Genomic DNA, 12,150 nt, shown 5'->3' with positions numbered 1-12,150 from the left:
TTCCAATGTGTTTTTGTCAGACGGCGAATGACGTGAATGAAATATATTATTTTTCATAAAATTAGAATAATATGCAACAGAAAAACTGATAATAAAATAAAGAAACAAGGAAAAAATATTATGAGAAAAGATGAAGAAAAACAAAACTATAAAAGAGAAAAGGACAAACAAGTGAATCAAGGAAAATGCCACATAAAAATGCCAAATAACCCAGCAAAAGAAACTAACTAAAATGGAGACGAGTAAAAAAAAAGGTTGGATTGCTTGGTTTCGAATGTACTCCCTCCGTAAATTAATATAAGACTGTTTAGATCACTACTTTAGTACAAGCGAAAGAGACACACTGGAATGGGGGGATGTGGAAGATGCCAAGCCCACCACGCATACCTGCACCTTTCACAAAAATAGAAAGAAAGAAAAGCACTAAACAGGCCGACTGTATTCCTGCACGGGCCTATTTCACAACAAACAAACAGCATGCACAGATCCTAAAAAAACAGCATGCACAGATTTTGAAGCCCCTAGTGATCTAACGCGGGGGGTAGGGGGGCGACCGAGACTTCGTAAAAAATCAGTCGACTGATTTTTAGCCCATCCGTTTGAAGAATAATTAAATCTTGGGGCATGTTTAGGAAATAAGTTCAAGGAGAAAAGATACTCTACCAATTAATTTGGAGGACAGGAATTCATCGAGCAGGCTCATACTAGAGCGGCTTCTAGCATGGTTTTTGGCACACCCTACCTCTTTGCGGTGCTTCGTAGGTCGGGTTTATGTTGAGTGACGACGAAACAACAGCCATGGCGGTGGTGGTACCTCCTCCTGGCTATGTGGGTAGCGAGGGAAGGGGTGGCGGATGGCCCTGGCATCATGGCGGCTCCCTGGTCTGGACCTGGAGGGCTCGAGCTGGCGGTGGCGGCCCTCTTTTCAGGGTGTGTCGGCAAACCTTGGTACTGCGGGTGGCACGGTAAGTCTCAGAGTGAAAGCTTAGGGCATCTCCAACAGGTTGTATGTTAGTCTTATTGGTAAAATGTCCATGTCATCAACCAACAAGCTACCATACAACTACTCCAATAGATTGTATGTAAGCTATCCAATAGATGGTGAGAAAATAAATGTGATTGCTCTCTATTTCACCTTGGAGCTTGTGCAAAGGTTGTTGGTTAATCTACATACTCCCTCCGTCCGGGTTTATTAGGCCTCTCAGCATCACAAGCATGTCCCCTTTTATAAGGCCCCGCATTGGAAAGGTGCATGCATGCAACCATTTCATTGGTTGTATTGAAAGCTATTGTTGTTGGTGCCATGGCTGAAAAGTTAATACACTTCATGTGTGCTTTTTCATTGGCTGCATGCATGTGAGAGAGTGCATTGGGAGTAGAATGGAATAATTAATGTGAGCAAATTACTATGTGTCTTGGTCTAAGAGAAGTTGTCTTTAGGCCTAATAAACCCGGACGGAGGGAGTACAACTTTGCTCTCTCTCCACATTTATTACATGCCACATCATCATTATGTCCTAGGTGGTAAATTAACCAACACCTATCTTACGACTGTTGGAGATGCCCTTAGTGCTTCGGCGCTGGTGTCGATGTGGGTCCTCTCCCTATGTCCGGGCTTCGCGTGAATACCCTAGGTCGTCTTTTCAGGCTCGGCAGAGGCGACGCGTTGCCTCGTCACTCTCTTTGGGGCGTTGTCGTCGAGCTCCTGTCCCGTCCGATTGGTGTCTTTGAGCATGCTTTGATCCTGGCATTGGCATGTAGCTGCCTCCACTCTGGTAAGGGGTGGTCTCAGGTGTCTCCTATCTTTTACATGTGTCTTTGTTGTTATCGTTCTCGGTTCTCGTGATCTCTTGGTAAGATCGGTACTACACAGCCCACAAGAGGGTAGGCCCGGATCTATTCCGGGCCGATGGTTTCGGTAGCTTGTTGTTAGGCGTTTTGTCCCCTCTTTTATTGTTCGGCTTTGAGTTTTGGCGTTGTTGCTTCTCTCTCATATGTCGTTTTCTTTTGATCTGCTTGCATAAGCTTTCATTGCCACATTATATCAGTTCGGCCGTAATGAAGGAAAGCCTGTTTTGAGAGTTGGAGGACATGAATTCGTTGAACAATCTCAAATTAAATCGGCTTCCAGCTGGGTTTTTGGCACAGCCAACCTCCTCGCGGAATCACGGTGCTTCGTGGGCCGGGATATGCTAGGTGACGACGATCAGCAGGGCGACGGCAACGATGGCGACAGCGTCATTTGTCCGGAGCACTCAGACGTGACGGACGATAGCGGGGCTCGCACAGGACAAACAACGGCCATGGTGGCAGTACCGTCCAAGCAATTTCCGCTAGTTAAATACATTCCACTCCACGGTCCACTTTGCGCACTGTACTCTGACTCTGAGCGGCGAGTCCCTCCCCCCTCGTCCCCTTGGTCGCGTCGCCCCTCTCTATCACCACTCCGGCCGTCCGCCCACCTCGACCTCGCCTCCTCCGTCGAGCCGTCGAACGGCGCAAGGTTCGATCCCCCAAATCAAATCCATCTCGGTGCGATTTCCTTGTTCTCACGAGTCACGACTACCTTTGTCTGCTTCGCTCTTCGATCTCTCGCAGGCTGTTGGGACTTGGGACCAGCCACATAATCTCAGATGGCTGAATCCTTTGTGCTCAACACCGGTGCAAGGATCCCATCAGTTGGCCTCGGCACGGCGACGGGGAAAGCCGAACCCGGCGTCGTACGGGAGGCCGTCTACGCCGCCGTCAAGGTCACCTTTAAGCAGCATCTGTACTAAACTGCCGAATCACATCTACGGAGTAATTAAGATGAATGATCTGTTGAATTCAAAATTAGGTTTCTTCCGAAGTGCCCATGTGCTACTCATTTTGTGTGGCTTAAAGTGCTACCGAAGCCTGTCGTGGTTTCGATTTTGAAATACCAAAATGCACTGCTCTGTTCAACACTGAAATTTTGATGTTTCGGCAATACTACAGGCTGGATATCGGCATATTGACTGTGCTCCAGCGTACCGCAATGAGAAGGAGGTAATTAGTAATTACTTGAGCAGTAGTATTCAATCAGATTTGATGGATGCCCCTTTGATGTGCTTGTTGTGGAGATTGATTTTTTTTACCAATTTAAATTAGCTGGTCTGTACTCACTGAAAACATGTGTGATGCTAAATTTTGTGTAACAAAAATTGTTTGTTTGCACAGTAATGTACATAATTCTGCGCACTATCTGTACTGCTGTGTTTTTTCCCTGGCACTGACAAGGAACATGGTTCTTCTCTTTGTTCAAAAAATATGGATAATTACCAAATCAAATGAAGTGCCAAAATTTCTGAAAACATTCTGACATGTACATGTGGGAACGAATTATGAATCTGCAAAATTGATGGAAAAAAATTTAGATATGTGGTCTGCTTAAAGAGAAGGCCACACTGCGACTCTTGATATCATTCATGCATCCATATGTTGTCTGAACTCATGTAGTACTACAAAAGATATCCCTCCTGTACTGTTGCTGATTTTTATCAAAAGATATGTTATGTTCTGTCACTAAGCTAACTGGATTGAAATATATGCGTTCTCACCTTTTATAGATTGGTCTCGCTCTCAAGAAATTATTTGATGAAGGTGTGGTTAAGCGTGAAGATCTATTTATCACTTCTAAGTTGTGGTTAGGCTTCATGTTTTCAACCTCAGCGGCATCATTCATAAAGAAGTAGCTCATGTAATTTGCAGTGCTGTGTTTTCAAAAGATATTTTAAATTTTGCAGGTCTGGTAATCAAGCCCCAGAAGATGTGCCAGAGGGCATTGACACCACTCTTCAAGATTTGCAGCTGGACTACTTAGACCTTTTCCTTGTAAATTTCTATGCATAATTTTCCATCTATTCAATAGTGTATATATTGAAATTTCCTTCGCTCACATAATACTAAAAGTAGATGTATTATGTTTATTATGCAGTCTTGGAAACATTTTCAGCATGAATGTTTTTTGTATTTGGTAGTGATAAATAAAACTATAAAATATTAAAAAAATCGAAAAGGAGGTTGAAACCCCAAGCCTAGCTTTCACTGAACGATGAAGTGTATTCTCAAGCTCGTCGTGGGAGAAATGGATTTTAACCGTGCGTGTATATGTGCCCAAGTTGTTTTGTTGATGATGTCCTATATTTTGCAGATCCATGCTCCACTTCGTTCGAAGAAAGGTGCCATCCCAACCCCTGAAAACTTTCTTCCTGTTGACATTCCTGCTACTTGGGGAGCAATGGAGAAGTTATATGCCTCTTGCAAGGCCCATGCGATCGGTGTGAGTAACTTTTCTTGTAAGAGGATGGAGGATTTGCTTGCCATTGCAAGTGTACCTCCAGCAGTCAACCAGGTTGAGTGCCATCCAGGTTGGCAGCAAATGAAACTCAGGGAACTTTGCCAGTCAAAGGGTGTTCATCTTTCTGTAAGTTTTAAACATCGCCAGTATAGCGGCGATTTCCCCTCGTTTTTCAGTAACATTGGTAGCTACTTTCTTGAAAATTACTCCACTTCTCTTGTTTGTTGTTCACAATTTTGTACTTCTGCTTTTGCAGGCATATTCACCCTTAGGAAAACATGGATCACCTGGATCCACGGGTCCAAGCTTTCTTAGCAATCCCATTGTCATCTCTGTTGCGGAGAAGTTAAACAAAACTCCTGCACAGGTTGCCCTACGCTGGGGTCTTCAAATGGGCCAGAGTGTACTCCCGAAAAGCACCAATGAAACAAGAATAAAGGAGAACTTAAGCATATTTGACTGGTCTATCCCTGAAGATTTGATGGCAAATTTCTCTGAAATTCAGCAGGCATCTCTCAATTCCATCCTTGTTATTTGCTCTGTTGAAACAGATTTTTTATCCGCATTATGATGTCTAATAATTTGCACATTCTTCCATCGGGGGGAATGCAGTTCATGGCAGCCTTACCTTCCTATATATGTTATCTGATATTGTATTGTCTTGCTAAATGCAGGTTAAGGTGCTAAGAGCTGAATTTGTGGTTCACCCCCAAGGTATTTTCAAAACCGTGGAGGATTTTTGGGATGGTGAAATCTGAAGCGTATGAAGTGCTGCACTGAAAGCATTGAATTCCAGCATGAGACCGTAGTCCTCGTCTGATTTTGTATTTGCATGTAGATGCTTCTTGTAGAGAAGAAACTGAAAGCATATTGGCTATACTTCCTCTGTAATTTTTACTGGTGTTACTATGATTATCGGATCCCTTTATCCGGGAATATCTCATTTTCAAGTGTGAAAATATGATTCATCTTATAAATAGTCAATACAGGCCGCTTCGTGATACCTAAGCTCATAGAACCTGTAGTTGAGCCATGATGTCCCCTGTCATTTTCCTCGTTTTACAATACTACTCCCTCCGTTCGGAATTACTTGTCGTGGAAATGGATGTATTTAGATGTATTTCAGTTCTAGATACATCCGCTTCCAAGACAAGTAATTCCGAACGGAGGGAGTAGTAAATAGATACAATATGAAAAAAAATACTAATTTGGTACTTTAGTTGTTGATGAAATATTCTACAAACTTGGGTCAAAACTTTACATTGTTTGGCTTCAAGCAAAATTTATACGCCTTATTTTCAACACCGAGGGGGTAGAAAATAGTTCTGGTCTGATCAAATTTTTTTTTCGTTAGTGCTGTTAAGAATTGAGAACAATTGATATTCTTGTAGCTACTAGAAAATTGTGGTACATCTCTAAGGGCATCTCCAACGTGAATCCTCAGATCGGCCCCAAATATCTCATCTCCAACGTGAATCCTCAAATCGGCCCCAAATATCTGGACTGGACAGTCATGAGACTTTTAGCGCCCCAATGCGGATCACCAAATTGGGCCAGGCCGGTCTCGGCGTTTGAAATCCCACAACCAAGCTTCAAATCGAGGAGGTCTGGTGGAGTCCAGATGTCAGCCACGTCAGACCATGGGAAATTTGGGGAAAATATGTAGTGTTGAAATGAAATTAGGAAAAAAATGTTTTCTCTAGAAGTCATGGCAGAAATTTTTCTGGTGTTCACATGGCAATAGTAGGAATGATGGTATAAAAAAAACATGGCAGTTATGGAGGGAAATGTAAATTGTTACATGGCAAATTTTAAAAAAAATGTGTTCTGAATCATGGCAACAATTAAAGAATGTTGTAATGATCAGATGGCAAATGTAGGACTTTTGGTACTGCTCACATGGCATATTTGGGAAAATATTTGTATTTCTCACATGGAAAATTTAGTGGGTGTTTTTTATTCTGCACATACAAAAAAATTCATAATAATAACAAGTATGACAACTTACATGAAGTAATCAATCCAGGAAAAAAAGGAACAGCTCTCTCTCATGAGAAGTTCTCTAGTCAAGCAAAAAAAAAGCAGAGTACACAAGCTGATCGACTCACATCAGGACTGCACGTCAAGTGTCGAATATGTTCGACGCAAAAAAATGTCGAATATGTGTCTTGGGTATGTTGCAAGCAACAGGTTATCCTTTTATAAACATATAAAAATCATCATAATCTGTTTTGCAAAACCCTAATTTGGCCCTGCTATCGACAGTATTGCACCTTAGAATAGAATAGGGCGTGCGTGCATGCGTATGTATGAGCGTCTACGTCTATACTATATTCGAAAAAAAAGACAGTATTACACGGTAGAACTTTTTTTCTCGAATACGCTAAGCTAGCGTATCATTGCATTGATACAAGGAGAGAACAAAGTGCATGATTGGGAATCATAGCCACGTGCGCACGAATGGCGAGCCCATGATCCCAGTGCGAGCATAGGGCAGGGGGTTGCTCAGCCCCAAAGATTACAAGTTCAGGTTACAAAATTACTCGCAGCGAGTCCTCGAGCTCCCGCTGCAGCCCAGGAGCGAGCATCATCTTTGATCGCAACAATCAGGGAGGAGGAGGAGGGGGTAATCTTGTCGAAGATGATCGCGTTCCGGTGTCGCCAAAGGGACCATGCAGTGAGGGAGGCGATGGTGGCGAGGCCTCGGCTCAGCGCAGCCGGGAGGAGGAGAGTGGCTTCAGAGAGCCAAGCAAAGTAGCCGGTGTTGTCGTCCGACGAAACGGTTGTCGGGGAGCACCACGAGAGGATTTCGTGCCAAGTGATGCGCGCGAACACGCATCCCACCAGGATGTGGTGGAGCGTTTCGGGTTCTTGGCAACAGAAGACGACGCCGGTTCGTGCGGCAGGCCGCGCCGGGCCAGGCGGTCGGCAGACCAACATCGGTTGAGGGATGCTAGCCAAATGAAGAACTGCACAGAAGTGGGGGCGCTGGTGTGCCAGGTGAGGCGCCAAAACTCAGAGGCCGTGGAGCCGTGGAATAAGGCGATGTAGCAGGAGGAGGCAGAGTAGACACCGTTATCAGTCCAGCGCCAACGCAGCAGGTCTGGGCGCGGGATGAGCTCGACGAGCTGTAGGCGACGCCAAAGCCCAACATAATCAACAGCAGCAGCAGGGCCAAGGGGGCCTTGGATGTCGGATATCCAACAACGGTCGGAAAGCGCCTGGGCCACCGTGCGGGATCGCTGGACGCGGCGGGGGACCAACGTCACCAGGGCAGGGGCGCTATCAAGGAGCGGTTGCCCATCCAGCCACGGATCAACCCAGAAACGGCAGCTGTTGCCATCCCCGATGATCCACGGCGTGGAAGCCCGGAAGAATTGGAGCGCCTCAGGGTCGCGTGGGAGCTGGAGGTAGGACCACGGCCGAGAAGGATCGGTGGCCTGAAGCCATAGCCATCGAATCCGGAGAGAGATGTCTGTGCGGTGAAGGTCGCGGATGCCAAGACCTCCCAGCTCGATCGGGCGACAAACCCGTGCCCAGCTGACTAAGCAGGAGCCAGCTCGCGCGTCCTTTCTTCCGTGCCAAAGGAAGTCGCGAAGGATGCGGTTGGCCTGCTTGAGGATGGCGGGGGAGAGAGCCATGGAAAGGAGGATGTGGACAGGCATGGCGCTCAAGACTTGCCAAACGAGATTGAGTCGCTCACCACGGTTGAGCAGGGCAGCTTTCCAGGTAGCGAGCTTGCGGGCGAGCTTCTCAATCAGGGGTAGAAGGGGGAAGGTGGGCACTTTTCTGAGCGAGAGGGGCAGACCCAGGTACTGGATGGGGAAGGGCACCACAGGGCAAGCGAGGGCCGCGCCGACGGCGCTGGCATCGTCGGCGGAGCACTGGATTGGAGCGGCCAGGCACTTAGCAAAGTTGGTGCGCAAACCCGAGGCAGTGCCAAAACGATCGAACAGCGAATTGATAGTGAAGAGTTCAGACCTATCAGAATGGCAGAAGATAATCACGTTGTCAGCGAAGAGAGAAACGCTCGACGGAGAATGTCTGCGCGTGAGCCGCTTGAGAATCCCGGACTGCACGACGAACTGGAGTAGCGTGTTGAGCGCGTCAATGACCAACACGAACAACATGGGGGACACCGGGCCGCCTTGACGAAGGCCTTGTCCGTGCGAGATGGGGGGCCCGGCGTGCCGTTGATCAAGACCCTGCTATGTTATCATTTTATGTTTTTTGACGGGAATTCACCAGACCATACTTTATACTTACTATTTATTTATAATTCATGATCCGCTATTATCCTCGTTTATTATTTCTCACGTGGGGCCGTGTGACCATTACAACTTCGCGCGGGAATATAAAAAACCTAGGCCGGCAGGCCGCTTGTCGCCGCTCTCCGCCTTGTCGCATGCCCGCATTGCTCATCCAGTCCCCCTCCTTGGCCGCGTCTCTCCTCTCCTGGTGGCCGTCAGCTTCCCTTCACTTGGCCTTCCCCTGGAGACTCTGGACGGGCGACGGCGTAAAGAGCTTAAGGATCGATCAGCTTCCACTCCTACCCAATCACAAGTAACCACCCGTCATTCCTGTGCTTTTCCGTCAGGATTAATTTCACCCTGCAGTAGCGCAGTAGCATAATTCTTCTCAGATTGAACTCTGTAGAACCCTCGTAAATCGTAATCCCTCGTAAATCCAAACTCCAATGAATGGAGCAGCATCTTTTATGCCTGCTTGTTCTTTGATCTCTAGCAGGCTTTTGGGGGCCAGATAACCAGAGATGGCCGAATCCTTCGTCCTCAACACCGGCGCAAGAATACCATCAGTTGGCCTCGGCACGGCGAAAACAGAGCCCGGGACGGTCGGGGAGGCCTTCTACGCTGCCGTCAAGGTCCTTTCATGGAATCTGTAGTTGTAGATTCGTTCAATTTCAGATTGGCCTGTGACTTTCCTGCTGTTTGGCTAAAAAATCGCAAAAATAAAAAAAGTTTCCGACCTACCGGATTCGAACCAGTGACCTAAGGATTTATCTGCAACGACTACAGTCCTCCGCTCTACCAACTGAGCTAAGGTCGGTTTGTGTTAGTCCCCTTGCAACTCACATCATAAGCAAGAACTTCACCGTCTGAACAACGTGCATCCCATTCTTAAATTCGAGTCTTAGTTGCACTTGAAGTGCTCACACGCTACAATGTGTGTGATTTAATCTGGAGCAGGGCATCTTGGCACCTACAACAAGCAACACAATAAGTTATAAGGTTATCTCTGTGATTCCAAAATTCCACCTGTTTAGCCTACGTTCACTTAGTTTTGGGCACTTTTTGCTTCTTTTCTCGCTAAATTCTACTTTTGCATTCTCTTTGTCCTCCTCTTTTTCCGCTGAAGCTCCGCCACTGGGTTTAAGCTCTGGAAAATGCTACTGAAGCCTTTCCTAGTCTTAACTCTTAATCTTGAAATGTTAAACTATACTATCTCATCAAAATCTAAGAGTTTGATGCATTTATAATACAGGCCGGATATCGGCATATTGATTGTGCTCCAGCGTACCGCAATGAGAAGGAGGTAATACTTGAGCCATAGCTTTCTATAAGATCAGGAAAATGATAGGTACATGAAATGTTGGTGGTTAGTCATGAGAGTATGAGACTCATGTCATCATTATTATTTTTATCTGAAGTCATTTCTGCTACACAAAACTGTCCATCTGTAACCTTGTGCGTTTTGTCATATAACCAAGCAAATTGAATCTGCACCCTTTTATAGATTGGTCTGGCTCTGAAGAAACTGTTTGAGGACTGCGTGGTTAAGCGTGAAGATTTATTTATCTCTTCTAAGTTGTGGTTAGGACTCGTTCCTTTGTACCCTAGTTTCATCATTTGTATGTAATTTGCAGGGCCGTGTTGTCAAAAGATGTTTTGGATTTTGCAGGTCTGGTAATCACGCCCCAGAAGATGTGCCAGAGGGCATTGACACTACTCTTGAAGATTTGCAACTGGAGTACTTAGACCTGTTCCTTGTAAATTTCTATGCTTGATTGTCTATCCATTTAACAGCGAACGTACTGTGATATGCCTGTCCCCCCACGCAGTACTGAAAGTACAAATATGACTCACCTCTAAGCAACTTCTTTGGCGTAAAAAGATTGAGAGGGTCAAACAAAACCTAATAGTATTACATTTACTGAACGATGAAGTGTTTTTTTTTTAACTGAATGAAGTGCATTCCTGAGCTCAGTGTGAAGTAAAAGTTGCTTTAACTGTATGAATGCCTTTTCGAAAAAATATATGAATGTGCCTTAGTTGATTTACTGATAATGTACTATATTGTGCAGATCCACGCTCCGGTCCGAACTAACAAAGGAGCTGTCCGAACCGCTGAAAACTATATTCCTCTTGATGTCCCTGCTACATGGGGGGCGATGGAGAAGTTATACTACTCCGGCAAGACTCGTGCAATCGGTGTGAGCAACTTTTCTTGCAAGAGGATGGAGGATTTGCTTGCCATTGCTAGAGTAATTCCTGCTGTCAACCAGGTTGAGTCCCATCCAGGTTGGCAGCAAATGAAACTCCGTGAACTTTGCGAGTCAAAGGGTGTTCATCTTTCTGTAAGTTTCGAATATCACCAATGTACCAGCAATTTTCCCTCTTCTTCTTCTTTTTCAATAAGATACTGCCCAAGTTTCTTGAATAACACTTCTCCCTTGGTTAGTTTACTTTAGGTTGTTTTCTTGAAAATCACTTCTCCATTGGTTAGTTTACCTTAGGTTGTTCACAAATTTTTACTTTCATTTTTGCAGGCATATTCACCCTTAGGTAGACCTGGATCACCTGCGTTCACGGGTCCAAGCTTTCTTAGCAACCCTATTGTCATCTCTATTGCCGAGAAGTTGCAGAGAAGTCCTGCACAGGTTGCTCTACGCTGGGGCCTTCAAATGGGTCAGAGTGTACTTCCAAAAAGCATCAATCAAACAAGGATAAAGGAGAACTTTAACATATTTGACTGGTCTATTCCTGAAGATTTGATGTCAAAGTTCTCTGAAATCCCACAGGCATGCATAAACTCCTCTATTTTCCTCCATGCAAAATTGCAAATGGTCCTTCCTATCTTTATTATGTTGGTTATATTGGCTTAGCGCACCTTGATGGTAATATGCAATGTTTTGTCCTTTCAAAAAAAATCTTAAAAACGTTAATGTTTTGATCATTATTTTCTAGAAACATAGTGCATGTCAATCCATAGAATTACCCTCTGACATTGGCTATTGAGATTGTTTTGGTCCTTTATATGCAAATTAAGACTCTAAGAGCTGAATTTGTAGTTCACCCCCAAGGTATTAACAAAACCGTGGAGGATTTCTGGGATGGTGAAATCTGAAGTGTATGAAGTTCCGATGAAGACGTGGCATTATATCATGCTAGCATAAATATCTTACTTCTTGTTAGTGGTTGTATGCAGATGGATATACTTCCTTTAAAACTGCTGAGAACAAATACCTTGTTTTTTATGAATGTGTGCACCAATGGATGGGAAGACCGAAAAAGTGCCTTCTTTTACTGAAGGCTTAAAATAATTGCTCGATCATATATTTTTCCCATGTGCTACCATTTTGATTGTTGTATCCCTCTATTCGCAAATATTGTATTCAAAGTGTGAAAAATGTGTATCATATTGTAGTTCTTAACCTTAAGAGTATTACATCATTTTTCAAGAAAAAGCAAACACTTTCTACCTTGGCATTGATAGAAAAAGTATAATTTTTAGAAGCCCATAAGGGCATCTTCAACCCGGCTCACCAAATCTCTGCTAGATGTTCAATATGTTCGGACCTCACGGTCGAGACA

At 44.8% G+C, this 12,150-nt stretch overlaps 2 protein-coding genes and 1 non-coding gene across 3 annotated transcripts in view; 2 read left to right on the top strand and 1 right to left on the bottom strand.

Moving 5' to 3' along the window:
- The first annotated feature begins 2,377 nt into the window (after positions 1 to 2,377).
- Positions 2,378 to 5,277, top strand: LOC119347036 (NADPH-dependent aldo-keto reductase, chloroplastic-like). Its single transcript, XM_037616049.1, has 8 exons — positions 2,378 to 2,503; positions 2,599 to 2,750; positions 2,977 to 3,027; positions 3,588 to 3,664; positions 3,765 to 3,852; positions 4,172 to 4,444; positions 4,575 to 4,826; positions 4,993 to 5,277. Exons 2-8 carry the CDS (start codon positions 2,634 to 2,636, stop codon positions 5,074 to 5,076), a joined length of 942 nt encoding a protein of 313 aa, XP_037471946.1. The 5' UTR covers positions 2,378 to 2,503; positions 2,599 to 2,633; the 3' UTR covers positions 5,077 to 5,277.
- Positions 5,278 to 9,299: 4,022 nt separating this feature from the next.
- Positions 9,300 to 9,385, bottom strand: TRNAY-GUA. Its single transcript is given in 2 exon segments — positions 9,300 to 9,335; positions 9,349 to 9,385. It is a non-coding gene; the product is annotated as a tRNA-Tyr (tRNA).
- A 1,135-nt stretch (positions 9,386 to 10,520) lies between these two features.
- Positions 10,521 to 12,150, top strand: part of LOC119350550 (NADPH-dependent aldo-keto reductase, chloroplastic-like) — a 2,524-nt gene continuing 894 nt past the window's right edge. The window contains exons 1-3 of the mRNA XM_037618321.1: positions 10,521 to 10,544; positions 10,641 to 10,913; positions 11,106 to 11,357. Coding sequence (XP_037474218.1) covers positions 10,521 to 10,544; positions 10,641 to 10,913; positions 11,106 to 11,357 — 549 coding nt within the window. The remainder of the gene's footprint in view (positions 10,545 to 10,640; positions 10,914 to 11,105; positions 11,358 to 12,150) is intronic.

The sequence above is a fragment of the Triticum dicoccoides genome, chromosome 1B (assembly GCF_002162155.2).
Source record: "Triticum dicoccoides isolate Atlit2015 ecotype Zavitan chromosome 1B, WEW_v2.0, whole genome shotgun sequence".
NCBI classification, from domain to species: Eukaryota; Viridiplantae; Streptophyta; class Magnoliopsida; order Poales; family Poaceae; genus Triticum; species Triticum dicoccoides.
The sequence above is the reverse complement of the archived record's forward strand: the minus strand, read 5'-3'. Positions and strand labels throughout refer to the sequence as shown.